The 24,960-nt window shown below is 27.5% G+C and overlaps 1 protein-coding gene across 8 annotated transcripts in view; it reads right to left on the bottom strand.

The window, feature by feature from the left end:
- The window catches only part of LOC136088797 (uncharacterized), a 121,014-nt gene that overhangs the window by 36,712 nt on the left and 59,342 nt on the right, over positions 1–24,960 (bottom strand). For 4 of the 8 annotated variants that reach the window (XM_065813563.1, XM_065813564.1, XM_065813560.1 and 1 more), the window contains exons 5-6: positions 24,832–24,897; positions 15,397–15,480 (exon numbers count right to left, since the gene is read on the bottom strand). In XM_065813563.1, coding sequence (XP_065669635.1) covers positions 15,397–15,480; positions 24,832–24,897 — 150 coding nt within the window. Of the gene's footprint in view, positions 1–6,632; positions 6,701–15,396; positions 15,481–24,831; positions 24,898–24,960 lie in introns of those variants that run through there. The other 4 variants (XM_065813562.1, XM_065813561.1, XM_065813567.1 and 1 more) reach the window with 4 other exon arrangements.

The following is a 24,960-nucleotide window of genomic DNA, read 5'->3' as shown; positions in this document are numbered from 1 at the left end:
AAAAACAATGATGCAATTGCAACTAGATAATTTAAAGCATTTAATAGTCTTGTAAATAGAGGGTCGATGTGGAAAAAAATTAGTGCAGAAGCATTTTTTAGCCTATTTGTCTCTAGTACCTTTCAAATATTAAAATCCAAAACCCCACCTGCATACCCCTTGAGTGTTTTTCAAAATGAGTAACATGTAAAAAGTTTTGAGAACGTATATATTAATCGTATATATTTATAAAAGTTTTCATATAAAGCATATAAGCATAGAATCAAATTAGAAAAAATTATTTCTTGATTAATTTATCTGAATTTTACATTTTTAATAAAATATTTGTAACTTTTGTTAAAAAAAATTTTTTCCAAACTTTTTACAAAGACTTTTGTAAATGATTAATATATACTTTCTAAAAACTTTTTAAATGCGACATTTTTTCCCGTGTATTCTTCGTATGGTTTTCTTAGGAAACCCAAAAACAGCACCTCTATTCAAATTAAAAATATAAACTTGTCAGCTACTCGTTTGATCTCATTTAAGTTTGTATTATTCAAATATAAATGTAAGTTAACAAAAATGTAATTTTTTTAGAAAAAATAATATAAGGGGGATAAAGAAAATTTTTAAATGTTGGATTTTCAGCCAATTTGCCTAAATTAGGCCTTTTATAGGTTTTAAAATGTTATTAAAGACTGTTATCTGTCTATCTCCTTCTGAACTGCCGTGATTAAAAAAAATTTGAACCTCAAGGATAAAATTTAATGTTGCTAATTAATTTCAGTGGGTAAAAATAATTAAAATTTGTGGATTTTCAACCAATATTGCATAAATTACGCCTTTTGCAAAAGTTAGGCTGTAAAATGTTAATAATAACTTTTATTGGGCTATTTAATTTTAATTTTTCTTGATTAAAGAAAAAGTGAACCTCAACGATCAAATTTGAAACTGTTATGTATTTTCAGGGGTCAAAATAATTACAATTGTGTATTTTTAGCCAATATTGCATAAATTAGGCTTTTTATATGCTGTAAAATTTTATTAATGACTTTTATTTGTCTAACTTAATTTGATTTTTTATAATTAAAAGAAAAGTGAACCTAAAAGATTAAATTTAAAACTGTTATGTATTTCAGTATTTTTTTGCGTCACTATAAAAAAAATCAATATTATATCAATACCAGTAAATCTTTATATACTTGAAAGTATATCGAATATGTTTCCGTCATCAAGATCAGCATGGCCTCTTCGACGATAATTTGACTTCTAACGTGAAGAATTTCCTTTGGTGCGATGTTCCCAAAAGTTATAATTTTTATATTTGCTTTAAGTATAGAGTAAGAGTACCATAAAAAAAAAAAGATAACTGGTTGGACATAATGGGTACCAATTCTTTACTTATAATTTTCTAACCCCTTTCCAACTGATTTAAGCTTCACTTCATCAACGTTTTCTACGGCTAAACCTAAAGGTATACTTTCAAACTGCGAAACCATACTGCCCTATTTGTAGGTGGTAGCTTCAATGGTTCAGTTCTAAAGGCAGATGGAGCGAAATGAAGATTCCAATTCCTTTCACGCGAAGCGCTGATAAATTGCCGCATAATACTAATGTATTCCATATACTGAAGACATAACTTTGCCGTTCGCGACTTGGAAGCTAATACACCTTTCAACAAGTCAATTATCGAACCAAGCTTTTCAATATCAATCTTCAGATGTAGTTTTTTTGTTCACCAATTCCGAATTTGAATATTAGTGGTGCTTTATAGTGAGAGCAGCATCAACAAGATTATGCCCTCATGTTGTTGTGAAGTTATGATGAAGCTATGGCTGAGCAAGATGGTGCTGCGGTGGCTGCTAGAGTTGGTGATGGCGGATTAAAAGTTTATGTTACTGCTAATGTTTTATTATTTATGTTGTTTTTATTAGGTGGAAATAACCCAGTGTACTGAAAATCATCGAAAACATTCAAGCAAGTATTATGCTTACCACCTTAGTCCAACGCTTTGAGCAACGGTGGAAAATATTGTTTATATAAATTCTTACATTTTGATTCTTTTTAATACTCGGTAAAAATTTCTTTTCACGCGTTTTTGACATGACAATAGACAGCTATATCCATTGTTTGTAGAATGTGCGAATTAAAGGCTTGTAGATAAATCAAGATTAGTAGGTTTTAAAAAGCGTTTGCGGAACAAAACGAGTAAGATTTATTTTATTTGAGAATAACTTTTCTTACAATAAAAATAGAAAAAAATACTGAAAATATAGAAAAAAATTATCGCTAGCAAACTAGAAGAACAAAAAAAATATATACTAGCAGAAACGAAGAGACTACTCAAAGATCATGAAAAAAACTTCACTTCAATAATAAGTTGGAACTTTGAAATAATAACAGCAAGATTAGCGAAAATGGACGCTTAAATAAACAATAAAAAGTTAAATATCCAAAGAATTGAAAGCTAACGAAATTAACGAAATAAAAGTAAGCTTAAATTTCCAAAAAGAAGAAGCTAGGGATGAATTTGTTCTTATTAAAACAAAATATGATAATGAAATAATAATTTTGAAAAAAAAATCTATTGATTTAATTTTTTATTGGCATAGAAGACACCCCTGAAAAATGCTGAGTCATAATGAGAGGGCTGTAAAAGAAGTTTTTAAAACAAAACTAAATATATTAATTGAAGTAGTTGTGGAACAACCACACCGGGTTGGTGCAGTTAAAGATAACAAAACATCAAGATTAATCTTTTTAAAGTTTTTAAACTATGAAGATAAAAATAAAATAATAAGCTCAGTAAATTAACTTAAAGGAACTGGAATTTTTATTAATGAAGATTATGCAAAAGATGTTAGAAAGTAAGAACCAGTTTTGTGAAGCAGCTACCCAGTAAACCATGACACTCGGGTCCCGCGCCGTTTTTCTTAGGGCTAGTCTGGGTTACCCAGCCTGGGTTCAGCGAGTTTTTAGCATTGGTTTCAGTGTTGATCGTGGGTCCCGTGTAGATATCCCAAACGATCGTGAGCATGAATTCCAACGCTAACATGTTCGAAATACATTATAATTTACTTATATTAGCAACTTAAACATTTTGGGGTTTTAATTTATAGATTTATAAAAACATTTATTTTTTATTTATGCTATTTCGTATAATGAAATATTTCATTATACAAAATAGTTTAAACTATTTTGTATAATGAAAAATTTCATTATACGAAATAGTGAAAATTAATGCTATAATATGTGATGCACCACCAAGGGCTTTCATTAAATTTAATAATCCTCACTCGCGTAACAAAATTACACTACCCAATAAAGCAGCACCACTAATTACAGACTTAATCTTTACTGAGCGTCAATTTATTGAGCATCATGTAGGTACTTCACTATTGGAGGAGTTGGGTTGTGGTATGGTTACTGAGTTTCCGTTACATTATGTGCACTTTGTGTGTTTCCGTGTTTTGCGTAGGATTCTGTTTCAATGGACTCATGCTATCTCAGTTACAATTATCCATGATATCTGACAACTTAGCTGATATAAGTAAACACATCCCTAAAGAGTTTTTACGAAAACCGCGATCTCTTTCAAAATATAAAAAAAGGAAAGCGACTGAATTAAGACAACTTTTATTGTACGCTAGGCCTTCTGTATTAAAAAATATTCTAAAAGGCACAATTTATTCATATTTCTTAGATTTGTCTGTTGCCATGCGAATATTGCTCAGCCCAAATTTGTTCTCAAAAATCTTGACTATGCCGAACAACTATTAAAATACTTTGTGGTCACATTTGCAAAGTTTTATGTTGAAAATCAACTTGTACATAATATTCATTTTTTAATACATTTACCAAGTGATGCTAAACGTTATGGTGTTCATGATAACGTGTCAGCGCTTAGATTTAAAAGTTACCTTGGAAGATTGAAAGTATTAGTTCACAAGTCTCAAAATCCAACCAATCAAGTGGTATGCCAAATTATTGAAGGGCACTGCAACATAAATTAAGACACATACAATAAAAAAAAACCAATCTTAAAGGAGTTCATTTAGATGGTCCTACGCCTGTTGAATACCAAACTTATATCCAGTTCAACCATTGACCTGATTATCTTGTTTCTACATCTATTGGAGATATTTATTTTAAGGTTGAAAATAAAGCTTTAGTTGTGTTTGAAGAGTTTTAAGATATGGAACTATTTTTTTTAGATCCAGTTAGTTCCATTTCGCTTTCAATATACTTTGTTACCAAACTTACTGGCATAAGACGAACCTTTCTTATAGCCAGTCTTCTGACCAAGTATATTCTACTCCCATTTAAACTAGGATTTGTTGCTTTACCTCAAATGCATTTCTCATAATTTTTAATAAAATTGTTTTAAAGTCTTTTTCGTATTTATATAGTTTCAATGTGAATGTTTAATATACAATTTGTTATTCCATATATAAATAAATATACGAAAATTTCTGTTTTGACAGATTTTATTTTAGATTATTTTCATTTGATTTAAAAAAATTTAAGACAGAGTAAGTCGTAAGCGTTATGATTACATGACTTAGTATTGTTTATTTGATTTCTGCAGTACTTTTAACAACAACAAATTTTCAAAAATGTATGCTATTCTCAAATATATTGAGACTCAAGAGATTAATTTTCTTAAAACCAAGCGGATGGTTGATAGACTTAACTGGGATGTAATTTTTATCTACCAGTAAAATCAGAAAACAAAGTGTTGAATGCCTAAAAAATATGCAGCATTCCAGAAGAACACTAACTCTTATACAAAGTACTATTATATCTGGGAACTGCAAGTAAGGATTGTTAAAATTTTAGAGATTCTTAGTGTTTCTTTTTTAATAGAAAATTTAAAGGTCCTTCAGGGACGATCAATTAGTCATATACAAAATGCTTTGATAACGGTAGAGAGAAGATCGCTTCTTTCTCCCACTTCCAAAATATATTGTCTGTGCAAATTTTCAACAGCCAAAAATATACATAGACTTGCAAGAAGTTAAAACTAAAACTGTTTAGAGCATAATACTTAACTAACGTTTTTTATAACATTTTTCTGCATATTCAAATCGATATACAAATTACAGTAATGATTCTAGACACTCTTAAAAGTGTAAAAGGAAAAACAAAGCTGGGTGACATCCAATGTTGATTATGATGCAGATGATTCTGGTAATTGTAGAGATATGGAAAAATGGAAAATTAGGTTTGTGATTTCCAGCAAGATTTACTTCTGTTCAGATTCAAATCTTGCTTGAAATCACAAAAACAAAAAAATTTAACATATACTTATTTCAAGTTTATTTTTATCTTTTAGAAATATACTTGGTGGTTTTCAAATTTACAGATTATTTTCAGACTTTTCTTTTCTTTGTTTTTGCATAATGGTTGCTTTAATAATGAAATCAATTATTTAATTTATTTATTTATTTTTATTTATTTTATAATTATAATTTAAAATAATAATTATTTTATAGAAAAAGAAAACATTCTTTCACCTATGAAAGTGAAGTTGATGGTAATAAAGTTTAAGACTTTTATCAAGAAAGTCTGATAAAAGGGTAAGATAAAGTTCTACTTTCATAATGTTTATGACATTTTGAAAAAAATTATTGATGAAATAGTGTTATGATTTTTTTATGTTCATTACTTTATATTTTCAGATTTTTATAGAAGAGAGGTGTGAATATTTGGTCTTTAATAGATAGGGTATCTGGAATAGTTAGAGATATCATTAAATTTGAAAAACTAATAGTGAGGTGGATTTAATAGATCGGTAAAGTTTATTGGAAAATTTATTACCCATAGGCTTAAAATTTATACTTCAATAAAGGAAATATAAGTTGGTTTAATTTTGAGTGCGGGTAGACCTGCGAGTAGTAGCTTAAAAATTTAATATAGTCTATAACATTTACTTTTAATTTGTTTTCTAATTGTTATTTCGGAAATACAAACAACTGTGGTATTACAAAACCAACACCACCTGAACACATGAAGGCAATATAATCAAGCTCACATATGTCTGAGATTGAAATTAAGGAAAATCCATTTAAATACCTAAACAATGCACAATCCAATCCAACTGATGGTCAGCCTGGTGTATTACAACTTCATGTCTTGTCCAGTCAATCAAAAACTATTGTAGAAACACCTGCTCATGTATTAAGTTCGATCAACTCATGTTAACTTGTTTTTTAAAGTTGCACATTTTTTTAAATTATATTTTTTTATAAGTTCATTAGAATTAGTTTTACGAATCTTTGACTGTATAACAATTTGTATTTAACATTTTATTTACATTTGACAATTAAAAAAAATATACTTATATATGATTTAGCTGTTCCTTCGGAGAGGTTAATAAAAGCCCTTGCAGCGATAAAAGAAAATCGAAAGACTTATTCTGCGACAAATAAATACACCTCAGATGGAAAGAGATAATGGTAAGTCTATACGCATTCCCCTTCCAATTTCCAATATCATAGATATGAATGATTTGGAGCAGCAGCTAAAGGATCGATCAATCAAAAAAAAAAAAAAAAGTATCTATATCAGATAATTCTGATTTGTTATTATTAGAAATATAGGTAAACTTAAAAAATATTTAGCTATTAAATAAAATATATAAGACTTACTATCGTTCAAGGAGATTTAAGGATTGCCGTATGGTGATACTCGTGCGTGTAGTCAGGTAAGTCATAATCTAATTAATATGGACATGAATTAAGCTTAAAAAACAGTTTTATTACGATATCTCACGATCAACTCTTCTAAAAACGTTCCCATGTGGTTCCCGTGCGGGCCCCATGGACAAAACTATGTGGGACCCAATTGGAATTCCCGACCGGGTCCCATACTTTAAACAACGCGGGCCCTGTGTGGGCCCCGTATCGTTTGGCTGGCTGGGATATCCTGCGATCAACTCTTCCAAAAATGTACCTATGCGGTTCCCATGCGAAACTCTTCCGAAAACGTTCCCATGTGGTTCCCGAGTTTGGCCCCCTGGACAAAACCTTGTTAGTCCCGACTGGGTTTCCCGTACGGGTCCCATACTTAAACAAATGCGGGCCCCGTGGGGGCCCCGGGTTGTTTGGCAGGCTGGATAAACGGTTACTCGTCGAAGGTAAATTTACAGTAAAAAAACTTTTATAATATTCATTGTCGAGATTTTAGAAAGTAAACGCGCGAAGTTTTTATTAAGTAAAGCGCTCTTTTAAAGATTATAAATAATGACTAACTTAAGTTAGTGTAAATTTTCAAAATCTATTGTTAATTAGCAATAGATTTTGAAAAACTACACTTTATTGTTTTCAAATCAGCAAATATTTTACTTGTAGATATTTCTAACGTTGATTTGCATTTTTTTAACGAAAACAATTCATCTTTCTTTGAAACAAAAGTTCATCCTTCTTTGAAATAAAAACTATTAAAAGCGAACTAAAAACCTTCAAAAGTAATTTTACAGTAATACACATTAACATAAGAAGCATAAATAGTACAATAGATAAGTTAAAAGATTTTCTTATCGAATGCGATTATTTATTCAGTATGATGTGTCTAAACGAAACGTTGTGTTCTGACGAATCATGCAGAATAAGTTCAAGTTTTGAAATTCCTAATTACAAATTCATATCATTTGAAAGAAAAACTAACAAAAGGAAATGTGGGATTACAACATATATTAGGAATGATCAAGTTACAAAAATAAGAGATGCCGATGTGACGTTTTTACAATTGAAATAAGTAGCAACAAATCAAAAAACAAGCTAGTCTCCACATGTTACCGGCCACTCGAAGATGATTTATTTAAATTTTCAAATCATTTAAAACAAACTTGTATAAAAAACAACAATATGCAAAAAAATAAAATTTTTGTGCTGGAGGCATAAACTTAGATTGTTTACAGTATGATAAACACGCTAATATTAAACTTTTTTTTCACTTCACTTCAACTTTACATCTTTCCAACTATTAACAAACCAACCCGAGTAACTCTAACTTCATTCACTGCAATAGACATTATATTAACTAATTCAATATTTGATACTTCTTTAAAGGCAAGAATAATAAAGACAGATATATCTAATGTTTTTACCATTTTCTTCTCCTTGACAAAAGATATGTAATCTTTTAATAGTTGTTAAATTAAAACTTATGAAAGGAAAATCAACAAATGTGCTATTCAACAATTGAAAGACTCACTTTCGGCAGTAGAGTGGACAAAGTATTCTATGAATACAATCATGGGCACACTCACTTTGCTTCTAATCACTTTTTAAAAATTTTCCTAAAAAACTTTAATATGCACTTCCCAATTAAAGTAAAAATAATAGGAGAAAAATATTTAAAATGTCCCTGGATCAACAAAGGTATTAAAAAATCTTAAAAAGACTTTATACTAAAAAAAAAGAAATGAGGCAAACCGAAATGTTTACAAACAGTATAAAATCTTAATTAAAAAACAGAAAAAAAAAAGTGCAAAGAAAAACTATTACTCAAATAAAGTAAAAAACACAAATGGTGATATTAAAAAATCTTGGGAGGTCATAAAATAAATAATTGGGATGAAAAACTACAGAATAAATAGTTTACCTGCTCAAGTTGTTATATTTAATAAAGAGTATGACAACAATAATGCAATTTCAGACAAATTTAGAGTTTTTTTTTCAACATAGGCCTAATTCAAGTTTTAAAGTTCATCGTCCAAACAACTCATTTGAAATTTATATAACTAGTGTCACCAACGAAATAATATTTAAAGAGTTAAATTTGATGAACTCGAAAATAGTATAAATGATATTTGCCGTAATATTGTTGTTAATGTCTTTTCGGAGATACGCAAACCTATTTTTGGAATATTTAAATCATCAATTAAAACTGTACTAGATAAATTAAAATTAGCTAAAACTGTACCCATTTTTAATACCGCCGAAACATTTCTAATAAAAAATGACAGACCAATCTCAATACTAACAACCTTTTCTAAAATACTTGAACAAATTATCTGCAAATGATTATATGAATACCTAATTCAAAACAAATTCTTAAAAAAAAACCATTCGGCTTAAGAGCACAGCATTCAACAAGACATGCAATTTTAGACTTAGTTAATACCATAAATGATTCTTTTAAATAAAAACCATTTGTAAAAGGAACTTTTATAGACCTATCCAAAGCATTTGACACAATTAAATTTGTTTGATTCATCAATATCAATTGAAAATCTTTTTGAATCTGTGAACGATGACCATGAGAGTCTAAGCATTCGACTTAAAGTAAATAAATTATCTTAAAATACAGAAAAGAAAAATACATCTTATTTCATTCCAACCAGCGAAAACACAAAAAATCAAGCATGTTACTAGTAGGAGATACCGGGGCACGTTGGTCCATGGGGTAGGTTGGCCCATTCGAGTTTATTCATAGGCTGGACGCTTTAACAAGCTGGGAATCTAAGTGAAGGTTCTAGTAATTCAATTCTTTTTCAAAAAAAATCATATTTATTGGACCATATTTAAGTTTGTGAGGCCGTTTTAACAATTTTTGATACATCAAAGTAAATTTTTTGTTTAACAAGTTTAACTCACTGAAGTTTGACAGTACAGCGTTATTCAAGTTGCTTATTTAAAGCTTATAGTGTAAGGATTGTTTTAGTATAAAATGTTCCACAAAATAGATTAATGGATTAAAGAGGAAGTTGTCCATACTCTAAGCATAACAATGAGGCAGATTGGCCCAATGCAACCGGGGCACATTGGCCATGTTGCCAACTTGCCCCGTAGATTTTTAAAATAATTCAGGTAAATTTGTGACGGAAAAACTGTTTTTGTTATAATAGTATTAAAATTTGTAAAACATATTAGATCAGAAATATTCTTCATAACCAAATTGGCATCTGTTTTTATACGTACTTTTGGGTGTTATATGTCGATAATAAGAAAATTTCACTCGTATACATAACATTTAAATTTGGATAAATTATCTTATTATAAAAAGTTATTTTAACTTAGATTTATATATATCTAAACTTAAATATTGTATATATTTATGTATTATTATATATATTATTTAACCTATAATATAACTTATATATGTAAATTTAATTAATATTAAACTTTTACATGCTAGTTATACTTACAATTAAAAATTGTATACTTTATTCACTTAACTTTTCATGCTTAACACTTAAACTTATATATGATATATAAATTTAATATGACATGAGTTATGTAAAATATTAATGATTAAAAGTAAATAGTATTTAGTATTTAAAAAAAAAAAAGAAAATGTAATTTTTTAAATATTTAAGTAAGCAGGTATACAAATAATTAAGTAAAAAAGAAATAGTTAAATATAAAACATGTAATAAAGTAATGTACTTTTGGTTTTTCCTTTTTTTTTCAGACCTACCTAAACATGGTACAAAATTTATTTGCAAATCACGACGTGGAAAAGTGTCAGAAAAAATAATGTTATTGGCAGTGACACAAGTTACAAAATAAAAAAGATCAATTAGAGCAGTTAGTAGAGAATTTAATATACCACGTAAGACTCTAGAAAAGTATTGCATATCCAAAATGTTGCTATCTACATACAATACTTCGGTTCAAGCTGAAGTAGAACTTGATTGCCAAATGATTCTTTCAAATTCTAACAATGATAACACACTTTAGTATGATGTTACTGCAACAGTACATAAGCCTAATGCAGAACATACGCCTGATAACGCAGCTTTGAGAGAGATTTACTATCACCTGAATTAGATAAAAAACCCTAGGACAAGTTTAGATGTGACAAAAGATTTCAGGTATTTCTATTTTCTCTAACAAATTTGAATATAATTTCGTTTTGCAACTTATTTAAACATTTAATAAGAAACTTCAATATAAAACACTGCTTTGATTTATTTAAAATTTTGAACTTTTTTAGAGACTGGGACAGATACCTAATATTATTTTAATATTTATGTCTAATGGTAATATATCTTTTATATTTCTTTAGGTATTTAAACCTGAGCAGGAAGTTTTGCTGGAGGAATACCTAATGAAAGCAAGTGATATTTAATTTGGTCTTTCTCCTAAATAAGTTCGACGGTCTGTTTCATATGCTGTTGCTAGTGGCAGGAAAAGAGCATTAGTGACTATGGCTTTGGCGGTTAGTGCGATTGGCAATAGCATACCTCCATATTTTATCTTTCCCAGAGTTAGTTTTAAATCTCACTTTCGTGGTGGACCATTAGGATGTGATGGACAGCACATTCTTCAGGATGGATGAGAGAGACAAATTTTCTTAAATATATCAAACATTTTTCTATTCATGTACGTTGTTCCAATGATCGTCCTTGTCTGGCATCGGTTGACAACCACAGCTCTCATCTTGATGCAGCAATACTTGATTTTTGTAAAGAAAATGGTATCAAACTTTTATCTTTTCCAGCACACTGTAGTCATAAATTACAACCATTAGATAGAAGTGTTTATGGTCCTTTTAAAAAGTTTGTGAACTCAGCATGTGATGCAGGTTACTGTAGACAAACGACATATGACTATCTATGACATACCTTATATAGTAAAAACAGCACTTCCTAATGCTATAACTCTAAGGAATATAATTAGTTGTTTCCAAGCAACGGATATTTATCAATTTAACAAATATATTTTTTCAGTGATTTTTTGCCATCATATTTAACAAATAGACTAGACACTAGTACTAAAATGTCATCTGTGGATTTTAGAATAACTAAACAAACACCTCGAAACAAAGTTTCAGCTGTGGATTGTAAACAAACACCTAGCAACGAAGTTTTATCGGTGGATTGTAAACAAAAAAAATTCAAAAAATTTAATTCAAATGAATCAAAATCTAAGAAAGGAAATTTTCCAGATTTAGACAGTACATCAGATGCTACTCCAAACTCTTCACTTATACTATCTCCTGAAGAGGTAATGTCTTTTGAAAAACCTCAGCCTAGAAAAAACAATGTAAATAAGCTCAGAAATCGGAAACAAATTTCTGCTTTATTAATTGATACACCAGTTAAAAAGCTTTTCAACAGGAACAGAAAGCAACAAAAGAAAAAAAAACAGAAGGGCTCAAAGTAAAAAACTATTTTCTATCAAAAAAGCCGGTCAAGTAACTTTAAAACAAGCAAGATTTTTGCCAGTCAACCTGTAAAAGAAAAACGCAACAAGAAAAACAAAGATGATAATGAGGAAGATGTCTTGTGTCTTAGCTGCTTCAAACCGTTCTCAAACAGCCTTCCAAGTGCTGTGTGGATACAGTGTTCAAGCTGTCAGTGTTGGGCCCATATGAGTTGTGTAGAAAAGATGCAAAAGGGTTATACTATAAATGTTTATACCATTGTTAAATAGAATGTTATTGTTTTATTTTGTTTTTACATCATTTTTTTGTAGTTTATTGTTTTAAAGTTGTTTCAATTTTGTTTTATCAAGTTATAAAGTTGTTTGTTTCATCAAATTGTAAAGTTGTTTTGGCTCAATGAGCGTTTTCCCACCTCAAAGTCTTCCATAAGTTGTATGGGGGCCAACCTGCATCAATCCTTGGGCCATCTTACCCCGATAACAAGGTAGGTTGGCCCACCTGATATCACCTAACAAAAACAGTTTTAAATGTGTTGAAAAGCTATTATGAACTTTTATTAATGTTTTTTCCGGATAGCTAGGAATTAGTGAACCTTTTTCCGAAAAAAAATAATTTAAAAAATTAAAAGCTAAAAAGTTACACATCAAGGAAAAAAAAGCAGGCCAACGTTCCCCGGTCTCGCCTACTAAACATTGATAACATAAACATCGTAAGAACTGAAACTATTAAATTTCTTAGGATGATTATTGAGGAAACGATTTCTTGGAAAGTTCATATAAAAGCACTAAGTACAAAAAAATCAAAAAGTTTTGGCATACTTTACAAAGTCAAATCAATACTTTCCCAAAAGAATACAAAAACTCTCTACTTTTCTTATATACAAAGTTATCTTACACATCCGAACATTGCCCGGGAAAGTACAATTAAGTCTAAACTAAATTCTCTATATATATACACCAGAAACACGCATCAAGATTGATTTATAACAAATAAATTAAAAAGTTTCGAGTGTTTCAATTGTATACCTTTGCCCCTATTTAAGCAACAAAATAATATCACAAAATACATAACTTACTAAATTGTATAATCTTATTGCCCTGATGAAAAAACTAAAAAATCTCATAATTAGCAAAAACGACTTTATTGATATTAAATGTAAAAGAACAATTAATATAATAAAATGTAATAAGAACAACTGAAATATAAAAATACATAAATTAAAAAAAACATTTAATAAAAAAACGAAGAATAAATATAGTTACAACTATACATGCTAAAATATTTCTGAACAATATACCTCAAGAAGTTAATGTGTGATTTATAAGTGTTCTTTTTGAATGTTTAGTTTATTTTGCATTTTAAAGGTTCTCGATGAAAAGACTACTATGAAAAAGTTCTCTATGAAAAGACTTCTTTTAATCTTCTGCGAGTTTCCTTTCAACTCCATCGTATTATTATAATATACTAATATATACTTTCAACAACGACCACAAGCAAGTCCCTAGTAGCCCTGCGGTGCGACAGACTTGTGTATATTTTTAAAATGCATGTGTTAATAGCCAGCGCTTTATATTATAAACCACAAATTAATAAATTTTTTACTATAACTCAATGTCGACATTTTGGAAAATATATAATTTTTAATATTTTTCAACGTTTTATATTTTAAAAGCTTTTTCACATTGTAACGTGTTTTAAATAATTTTTAAAAATTAGACTATTAATTATTTGAATTAAATTAGAATATAAAAATTAGAACAATGATTTTTTGGCAAAGATTATAGATTAAAAAATCACCGCCTTCAACTTTATAGTTTAAGGCATCTACTGTTTGTTGGTATCGCAACGTGTAGATGCGATAAAAATCCAGCAGGAAACTAGTTTTTGTAGCTGGCTATAGGAGGAAAATTTTTAATAAATATGTATTTTTAATAAATTAACGGAACGGTTGATGAACGAAGTATTGACGGTATGATTTGAATACAAATATTTTTTAACGGTCACTCAAGTTCACCGTTAGTTTAAAGGATAGAATTGGACATGCTCAGTTTTATTGGCTGCCGCTCAGTTTTATTGCTTATTTTATGAATAATAAGTTTTTGGATATTTAAATAACTCGGCATAAGTAGCATATAAGTATCATCAACGAAATGGTATGTAGTTGCAAACTAAAAAGAAGTATTCAGTTCATTAAAATTAAAAGAAAAAATAGTTATATTTCAAAAACATAAATTTAAAAGCTTTTAATTTGAATAATTTTTTAAAACTAATTTAGTGCCAATAATGGTAAAAATTAGTATTCTGATATGGAGATATAATACAAATCAATTTAGTGGAATGCCAATGGTTCAATAGTACTCTAATTTTGTAAGAAAGATGAATTAACTCATTATAAGCTTTTGGCAAATGTTAGCACTACACGTACAAACACCCGACTTACAAAATTCTTATTATCCGAAGCTTTTCTAATATTTTCAGTGATTTCAATAAATGTTTAAGTTTTGGAATGATTGCTTTAAAATCCATAATGATGTTAATAAATAACTGTATGAATGCTATTATGTCTATCATTTTTATCATTTTTTAGAATATTATTGATATAGTTAGATGAATCTTCTTTAATTTCACAATCTATAAAGATTATTATGATCACATATCGATGGTATGCATACATATACATGTATATTTGTATATGTATATATATATACATATATACATATATATATATATATATATATATATATATATATATATATATATATATATATATATATATATATATATATACTTATATATACATATAAACATTTTTATAATATATATATATATATATATATATGAGTGTGTGTGTGTATTTATATATATATATATATATATATATATATATATATATATATATATATATAAATATATATGTATACTTAATATATATTTATATATCTGTCTATATAATATATATATATATATATATATATATATATATATATATATATATATATATATATATATATATATATATATATATATATATATATTTATGTATATATACATGACTTAATATTTATATTAAATCATGTAAATATGTATATATATATATATATATATATATATATATATATATATATATATATATATATATTTATATTACCTATGATTTAATACTTAATAACTATAAATTTGAAAAAAAAATCAGTATTTATATTCCCTATGATTTAAAATATGTTTATTTATATTACTTATGATTTAATATTTAATAACTATAAATATGAAAAATCAAGATGAATAATTTATACATACAGCATCGGATTATGCAAAGAGTGATACCCACAACTAAAGCGCCGTTAAAAACTATGGATATGAACCCATTAGATTGCTTTTTAGCTAAAAAATTCAATACAATAATCTAACTTAGATTGTTATTGATTAAAAAATATTGAGTTATAATTGAAATCTTGAGTAAAATACGACTCATAAAGAATTCAAAATATATTTTGAAAAAATAAAAAGTGGGTATTGCACAAACAAATTGGCATTAAATATCTCATACACGAAAACGTCTAATAATAGATAATTCTAAATATAAAATGTATATTGCGAATTGCATATACAAAATATTTTTGAATGCTAAGTAGTTTTTAAAAACTAAATTTTTATCTACTTTTTTAAAATACATATAAATTGTATATTTTTCGAATGTTCAAATGATATTCTAATAAATTAAATATTAATTAAAATGTCAACATTAATATAATTCAAAACGAAGAAAATGTCGATTTAGCCAACTGAATTTCAGAGCACTTTCATTAGCACGGTAAATTTAAAGTACGTTTGTAAATACTTTGACACAGAAATATATAAACACGAAAATAATTTTTTTTATAATTTTACGCATATAGTTGTTTCAACATTATTAGGAATACCTACTGATGAAATAAAATAATAAAATGATAATAACGCCTTTATTCTTAAGCCTTTAGGTATATTTTAATGCTATTTTCCATTTTCTTTTGAAATATTGAATAAAACTTGATTTTTATCAAATCATGATTTGAAGCCCTAATGTAGGCGCAACACATTCTTTTATGAAGAGCAATAGGGTAGAGTAAGATAATCTAAACCTGTTTTAGTTGCTTTTGATATTGAGCAAAAATTATATATAGCAAAACAGTGTGTTTTTTTTAATTCTTAAAATCATAATTTGACATCATTTTTAGTAAACTGCATCAAAAAAAGTTTTTACATAATTTTTAATGTTTTTTAAGGAGCTCCAATTTGAATTCTGTTCCATAGACCCACACAACCCCGTTTGGTGGGGTAACGTGGGTCTAAGTATCATTTTTATCTTTTTAAATGAAATATACCAACTTATAGTAAAAAACGACTGAAGTCATTTAGTATGTATTATATAAAAATATTTGATTAAAAGTTTATACATGATAGTATTTCAAAAAATGCCTCAAGTACAAAAAAACTTTGCTTGTTCAAATCACTTAGTTAAAAAATACAAAGTAAATAATTTTTTCTATTTTAGTTAGCTGCTTTCTAAAGAAAATATATCTTTTGATCAATTTCAATGTTGTTATTTTTTTACCGATTTTTGATATTATAGAATAAATCATATTATTATTCTTTATATTGAACATATGATATACAAATTTGAAAGTCAAAGCATTGTGAAACTGTGAGCCCATGAATTTTTTGAGAAAAAAACTATTCTTATTATTATAAACGATCTTTGTTGCCTTATATTTGAGATGAGTGTTCAGAGTGTATATTCTCAGAAAATGATACGAAGCTGTTATTCAAAAGAGGAATTCATTGAAAATGTTAATGCTGAAGTTTTTTTATCAAAAATTCAAAAAAGTTGCTGGTCAGACAGGATTTTTCTCACAGATCTTCAGCTCTTGTAGGATATAACTTTGCTAATCATATTTAGGAATAATAAATTTTGAAATGAGGAACATTGTCGGATGGGGCTAATAGGAATCTATATTTCAATGTGTAATCAGAGTTGTAAGTCTTTGGCCTTGGCTTTGCCTTAAGTCCAAAAATTGAGGCCTTGGCCTTGGTATTGGCTTTGAAACTGTTGGCCATGGCCTTTAAAACTTTTGCGTTGACCTTGATTTTTTTTGACCTTGGCCTTACAAAAAATACATATTTACTTATTGACTTTGTTGAATTCTGCACAAAACCTTGGTTTATCTATAAAAAATGTGGTTGTATTTTCACAGGACTTGCTATATACAGTTTTGTTACATATGGGCCTAAACGTAAGACAAAAACTGAACTCTTTGATCTTGAAACTTTTTGCGTAGGCCTTGACCTTGAAAATCCTAATCCTAGCACTGACATTAAAACTCTTGTCCGTGGTGTTGTTTTTGGCCTTGTAACATTTAGCCCTGGTCTTGGCCTTAGTCTTGAAACGTATGGTTTTCGCCTCGGTCTTGGTCTAGCTACTTTTGGCCTTGTTAACAACTCTATTTGTAAAGTGCCATTAAGAATCTAATACTCATACAACAATAAACATCTATAAAATGAAAACTTATATTAGTTAGAAGTTTTATTATGTTTATGAATTCATTTTTTTATTTGGATTGACAGATTCACAACCTTCAATTAATTTTCCGTTTAAAAACTTTTCATTGACATATTCTTTCTCAATTAGATTATAATTGTTTTACATATTCCTGAAGCACAACTCAAATCAATCAAATTTTCCTTCTAAAACAGTTAAAAGTTAATATTTATGTTAATTTACTTTCATTTAAAAAATTTAATTTTAAAAACTATAAAAAAACTGAAAAATTTACTAACGCTGATGGAGTAAATATATTTTATCTCGGCAAATTAAAAGACAGATCAATGTCACACCCTTTGAATGCAGGTGTTCCAAAAGTTTTAACTGAAAGGCGACGACAAAAATTATTAAAAAATTATTTTGACGAAAAGCGAGCCGCGCGTTAGTTGATTTCGCTCACACACACACACACAGATATATTAATATATATATATATATATATATATATATATATATATATATATATATATATATATATATATATATATATATATATATATATATATATATATATATAAATATATATATATATATATATATATATATACATATATATATATATATACATATATATATATATATATATGTAAATTACGTTAGTGTATTTTACAAATAGAGCGCTCAATGTTTTTATAGAACATGGCAATAATAAATTAGTAAAAAACACCTATCTAACTTTTATCTTCTACTTTAGCAAGAAGCAATGGTGAAATTTTAAGTAGAAGGCAAAAGTTAGATAAGTGTTTTTTACTAATTTGTATATATATATATATATATATATATATATATATATATATATATATATATATATATATATATATATATATATATATATATATATATATATATTCATATAAGCATTCATATATTCAGCAGGTTCTTTGTGATTTTGTAAGAATGTTAAATAAAAAATATCTCATAATTCGACAATCTAAACTTGCAAACATTTTACAATTTCTAAATATGTGCATATTTGATTTTTTTACCCGATTGTTATTGCTAAATAAAGTATAACTCCAAAATCTCGTTGAGACTCAGAATCATGAAGTTGTATACCACTTATGAAAAGCGGATAACTGTTATTGGTGGAGCCATAATGTATCACAACGCATTTGCTTATGTTGAATTTTAGCACCAGTATTTAATCTGTTTAAATGCTTTCTTAAAGTCATTCTGGATTTCTTCAACACACAAATCTGAGTTTATTCTTAATAAAGTTTCGTTATTATCAGCATATAACTTCTAAAAGTTTTTTATTGTGTCTGGAAAACCATTAATGTATAAAAGGAAATTAAAAACAAAATGAAATGGTCCAATAACTGAACCCTGTGGCACACGACTAAAAACATAAGCTCAATCATTGTCACCCTTAACTATTTTCCGTCTACTATTTGTGAGAAATGATGAGATCCATTTAAGTAATAATCCATCAATACCATAAGTTCTTTATTTTATTTACAATCTGTTATGAAAAACTGTATCAAATATTTTAGCAAAATCTAGTAGAACAACATCAACGGGAGTATGATTTTTAATGTTCAATGTTATAAAATCAGTTTTTTACAATTGATTTGTTGTGCATAATTTATTCTTTTTGAACCCGTGTTGATGTACTGATAGCAAAATATTTTTGTAAAACTAAGTTAAATTTTCTTAAGAATAATAATATTTACTATTTTTAAAACACAACTGAAGTGAAGGATATTGGTCTGTAATTAGCTGCAACTGCTTTGTCACCATTTTTGAAAAGAAGAGTTAAACTTTCGGATCTGAACTGAGTTGGTAGTTGGCTTGAAGCTAATGGTTTTCTGATTAAAGTGAAAAGAAATGCAAAAGCCTCTGAAAAATTCTTTAGCATGGCAGGGTTATGTTTATTAGGCCTAAAAGCTTTATTTTCTTTAAAGCTCTGAAGCATGTTTAAAATAACATTAAAATTGATTTCTTCATGAGATGCATGAGAAAAATTTATAGCACAATTTATTATTCTTGAATCAAACTTAGAATGAAAATTATCAGGTTCAATAGCAAATACATTTTGAAAACATATATTTCAAATACCAGGGATTTTAACTTGGTATTGTAAAATGTATTCATCGTCTATACGTATAGCTTTTATTGAATCTTTTACCACTAACTGGTTTTTAACACATTTATATACCATTTTAGAAATTAATTTTAAATTAAGCTTTGCTTTTTCAAATAAGTCTTTTATAATTAATTTAAGAGTGTTTTACTTCAGTTTTTACTATCCGATATTGTATTATCTTAACTCAATTTATCATCTATCCATTATCGAGCACAGTTTCTATACCTTGAATTTTTCTTTTTTTCTATTTAGAAATTTAAGTTCTTTGTTTACCAAAGGAGTTTTCATACTTCTTATTTGTGAAACATCGACATTTGGTATAAATAAACTGTTCGGTATGATGGATAAATCAGTAACTAATAAATCTTAACTATACAGCAACTAATAAATCATAAACTAATAAATGAGTTTATTATACAAATCTTGAACTGGTCATTTTTTGTACAGTTGCACCCAATCAACATTTGAAATAAATTGAGAAACGCTTTCATATTTTGTCTATTGAACTTTTTTTTTTATTATTATTATATATTTTTTTTTTTAGTTCCCCAAGAAGACCTAACGGCCTTGTCACAGAGCACCACGGAAGTGCATTTACCCAGGCAGTTGAAGCCTCATTCCTTACCATGACACGATAATTTGTCCAGAGCTCGATCTCCTGCTTATAAAGCAAGCACTTTAACCCCTGCGCCCCGGCTGCACAAATTGCATATCCATATTTTTTTGTAAACAAATTTATAACAGTTTCATAGTTAGAAGTCTCATTTTGTTTTTAAGAAAATAATTGAAAAAAATTACCAAAGACAAACTTTGTATTTATAGCACCTTTCTGGATACAGTTGTAAAAATTAAATCCAATAAATTAACTACCGTTTCATTGGATATTCTCTCCCTGATTTTGTTATTAATAGAAGATCTACAATATCTTCAAACCCTTTCCATCAGCGTAACTTTTTGCTTCTTTAAAAACCAAATCAAAAGCAGCCATATCAATAAAATCATATAACCTGTAGAGGCAACGAAATAAATATTTATCATTACCAAAGAACATCAAAACCCAGACTTGTTCCATTTTGCTCTGACTAAAATGAATAATGTTGAGCTTATATAAACCAATCAAACTTTATGCATAAAGGCATACACTACCTTTTCGACCATCACATCTATCTCTTCAATAAATGTTATTCCTCTGAATATTGGTTATTGAGACATTTTTGAATTAAGACTCGTTAACTCCATTTGGATTCAGACGATTTGTATTGACAGTAACCTTAAATTTATCAAACTTATTCTTCAAGCATGTTGCATTTAGATACATTGATTTCCAAAAATCGTTGTTTTCTATGTTTTGATAGAACTTTTTCTCTAGATTACACGTTGTTTTTTTGGAATTTTTTTGATTTGATTTTGACGGATTCTACATTGAAAGGGAGAGACAACTAATTCTGTATTTAATCTGTTTCTCTCGTGTTTAAGTTGATAATGTAATAACCTTTCCGCTTCAGTTAAATCTGGACTTATATATACTGATATATATATATATATATATATATATATATATATATATATATATATATATATATATATATATATATATATATATATATATATATATATATATGTATATATATATATATATATATATATATATATATATATATATATATATATATATATATATATATATATATATATATATATATATATATATATATAGATATATATAGATATATATATAGATATATATATAATAAAAGTGGTAAAGTGGTAGAGCGAGCGATCTACCACCATACTACTACCGCAATTAAAAGATACCTATACCTTTCTTTAAAAATAACTATCTTTGTAATTGTATATTAGTATGACAACTGATCCTCCCTCCGTTCAAAAATACTTTTCTAATTTGCATTTAAAATAATTAATTATGTTTTTAATTTTTTTTTGTTTTTCACTATAAAATACAATTTATTTTAAATTTATAAAGTATATATTTTTACATACATTTATATTTTCATTATTTATTTATAAAGTATATTGTACATCTATATTTTAATAATAATTTTTATATAAGTTTAATGATATGTTTTATAATAAAAAATAAAATATATTCTATTATATAAAAAACAAAATTACCACCATAAATATGTTTTCAACAGTTCATTATGTTGCATGCAAATCAGAACAGTATTCCGAAACGGAGGGAATATCAAACTTATTAAAGAAGAGACTTATTTCAACGACTCAGCTTAATAATATTATTGGGAAAATCAAAAACAATATTTATTTTTACCAATTATTTGACCATTATTTCTACAAGTAGCATGCAATATCTGTTTACATATAACATATTAATTCATTGTTGTCTTATACTTTATGGACTTACTTGTTTGCCTCTATAAAAATAACACAGGCATTCCAATCAATGAGGAATATTCCTCCCAATAATAAGCATACAAAAAAAGAACGCTAACTAAAAAGTTATTATATTGAAATAATGTCGGAATAATAAATATAAAAAGTGTAAAATGTATTTGTCTCTTTGTGTTAAAGGATTTCTTGCTTTTAGCTTCGGTTAACAAACAAGAATAAACTTAGGTTTTATAAACACGAATCTGTTGATGGCATATTATGTGCATCCCCATATAGTACAGTGGCTGATACAACTGATGAGGTAAAAAAAATGCATGATTGGAAATCTCTTGGACCAACACCAAAAAGGTTAATATTTACACTAAGAAAGTTCGTACATATATAGTAAATGGCCGGAGCAAGAAGATCGCCGAACCCAGTTTACATTGTCGCCTTCATTTAAGATATCAGTTTAAAAATAAAAAAGAATTTACAAGTTAGTAATTATAAAGTAAAACACAATATATTAGAAATAGTAAATCGTATATTAAGATCGCAGCCAATTGCTATCATCGGTAGATAAAAATGGTTTTATCATTGACTTAAGATTTCAAGTGTCAAAAATGCTAACTATTTGTTAAAATAAAAATAAAAATAATAGTTACATGTAATCCTTTTTTATGCCTTTTTTGTCGTTGAACAATGTTTGGTAATCGGTATTCGGCCGAATACCAAATAGTAAAAAAAGTTGCAAACAGGCCGAATACCGAATAGTCAAAGAAAATATCAACCATATCAATTGTGTTTGCAAACATTGAATGAATAAAACCCATAAATAAAACATCATTTAAATAAAATATAACAAATCAGGCTGTGTGTTTATTGTAGAAAACATCAGACTTACCAACTGTTTTTGATTCAATACCTCAACTACAGTTGTTTGATTGTCCTTTAAAGGAAGTCATATTTTTTTTACCTGAATGGCTTCGCAGTGGTGATAATTGAAAATTAAAGAACTATAGTGTTTTAAAAAAATTATCCAAAAAATTGCGCGTAAAGTTATTGAGTAGTTCTCATGGATAAAATTTATTTTCAAAAAACCCATTATCAAAGTGGTTATAATATGTTGAAGAAACTTTACCTTCGCAATAATCTACGAAATAATTGTAGCTGCAATATTATTATTCTGTTAGTTATTTTCCTGAGAGAAAAGATGAAGCAGATTTTTTATCATTGTTTTATAAGTTATTTATTACACTAACTCAAAGCAAAAACTCAATATATCTAATCAACTTGGCAGTGCTGCTGTGAAAGCTAATAACAAATTCACGTTTTGTAGTAAAATTGCATGTTTGATTGAAATTCGGTCAAAATGTATTTATTTTATATTTTCTAAAATACGAAAAATATATTTTCCAAATAAACTTCTTATCCTCTAATTACAACTCTACGAGCGATCAATAACATATCCAGGATTTTTGGTGATTAGCTAACTTCCAGAACTAGAGCAAACTCCAAATATTTGTATGTTTATACTTAAGTCAAATAATGAGTCTTTGCAAAGTATTGCGGTGATTGAAGGCTGGGAACGAAAAAGCTCTTTGACTTTATACCTCCACCCCACCCCAAACGTGAGGGCAACAACTTGAAAATATTTTTTTGTACTATTCTTATTTAGACTTGTATTCATTGATAAATTTTAAGTGTCATAGTATTATATCTGAGCGTTTAAAAATTATGAACATATAACATTTGTAACCTCCTTAAAAAATTAAGGGGGGTTTAAACTTTATACGGTCATAATTTTTTAACAAAAAATTAAGGATCCGTCGCTGCAAGCAACTGCATCACTTATTGACTATTTGATTAGATCTTGTATTATTGCTTAAAATGAATTTGTTTGATGAAGGATTTATTTTTTATTTTCAGGCTGCAAAGTGATTCTGGAGCTATGTTTCAGTAAGTATAGACAAATGGCAGATATTTGTCAGTCTTTTAAAATTATGCAGAAAAGGTTGATATTATTTCTGTGAAGAAATTATTTATCAGGCATTTAATATTTTTATTTTAGAAATTTTGAAGATTTTGCTTTGCTATCTACAGAGGCATTAGAGTTTCAGCTATCTGAAGATAGAATAGAAGTTGCTGGTACTAAGTAGGTTAAAAAGATCTGGTTGTTAAACTTTTGATCAAGTAATGGTTTCTACAGAACAAGATATTCCTAATAATGAATACCGAAAAACAATATGCAGAAAAGAACTAATGAAAAAGTTACAGTGTTATCAATATAGAGAAGCAAGGCATAAATACGAAAAAGTATATATCAAAACCGATTGCAAATTTTGGATATCTAAATGCTAGCTTTTCAAGCAAGCAGTCCTCGTGATTAAATGTCTTTATCCCAACGATTATCGCTAGCTAGTCGATAGTCAATTTCCAAAGGATAAAACGTCTTTCGTTTTTTATATTTCATATGCCACCTTATAAGAATTATCATAAAAAATAAATTGTCATTTGTGCAAATGCAATAACAAATAACGCATAAGCACATTTAGAACTCTACGTCAGACACGCTCTCCTACCTGAAATTTGAAACTTGTAAGTTTGTACCAATATTTGTTAACTAATAAATACTACTAAAATGTTTAATAACATAATGTTGATAAATACAAAAAACATATAATTGATTTCTAATTTTAAAAAATTTGAAAAGTATTACCTTGAGTTGGCTTCTCAAAGAAAGTATCCCACATTGATTTTGGAGGGGGAGGAGAATCCCCTATACCTTAAAACAATTAAAAGACAAAACAACTTTTTAAACTTATTAACTTAAAATATTGAAAAATTA

Source organism: Hydra vulgaris, chromosome 12 (assembly GCF_038396675.1).
Source record: "Hydra vulgaris chromosome 12, alternate assembly HydraT2T_AEP".
NCBI lineage: Eukaryota > Metazoa > Cnidaria > Hydrozoa > Anthoathecata > Hydridae > Hydra > Hydra vulgaris.
This window is presented reverse-complemented; position numbering and strand designations above follow the sequence as displayed.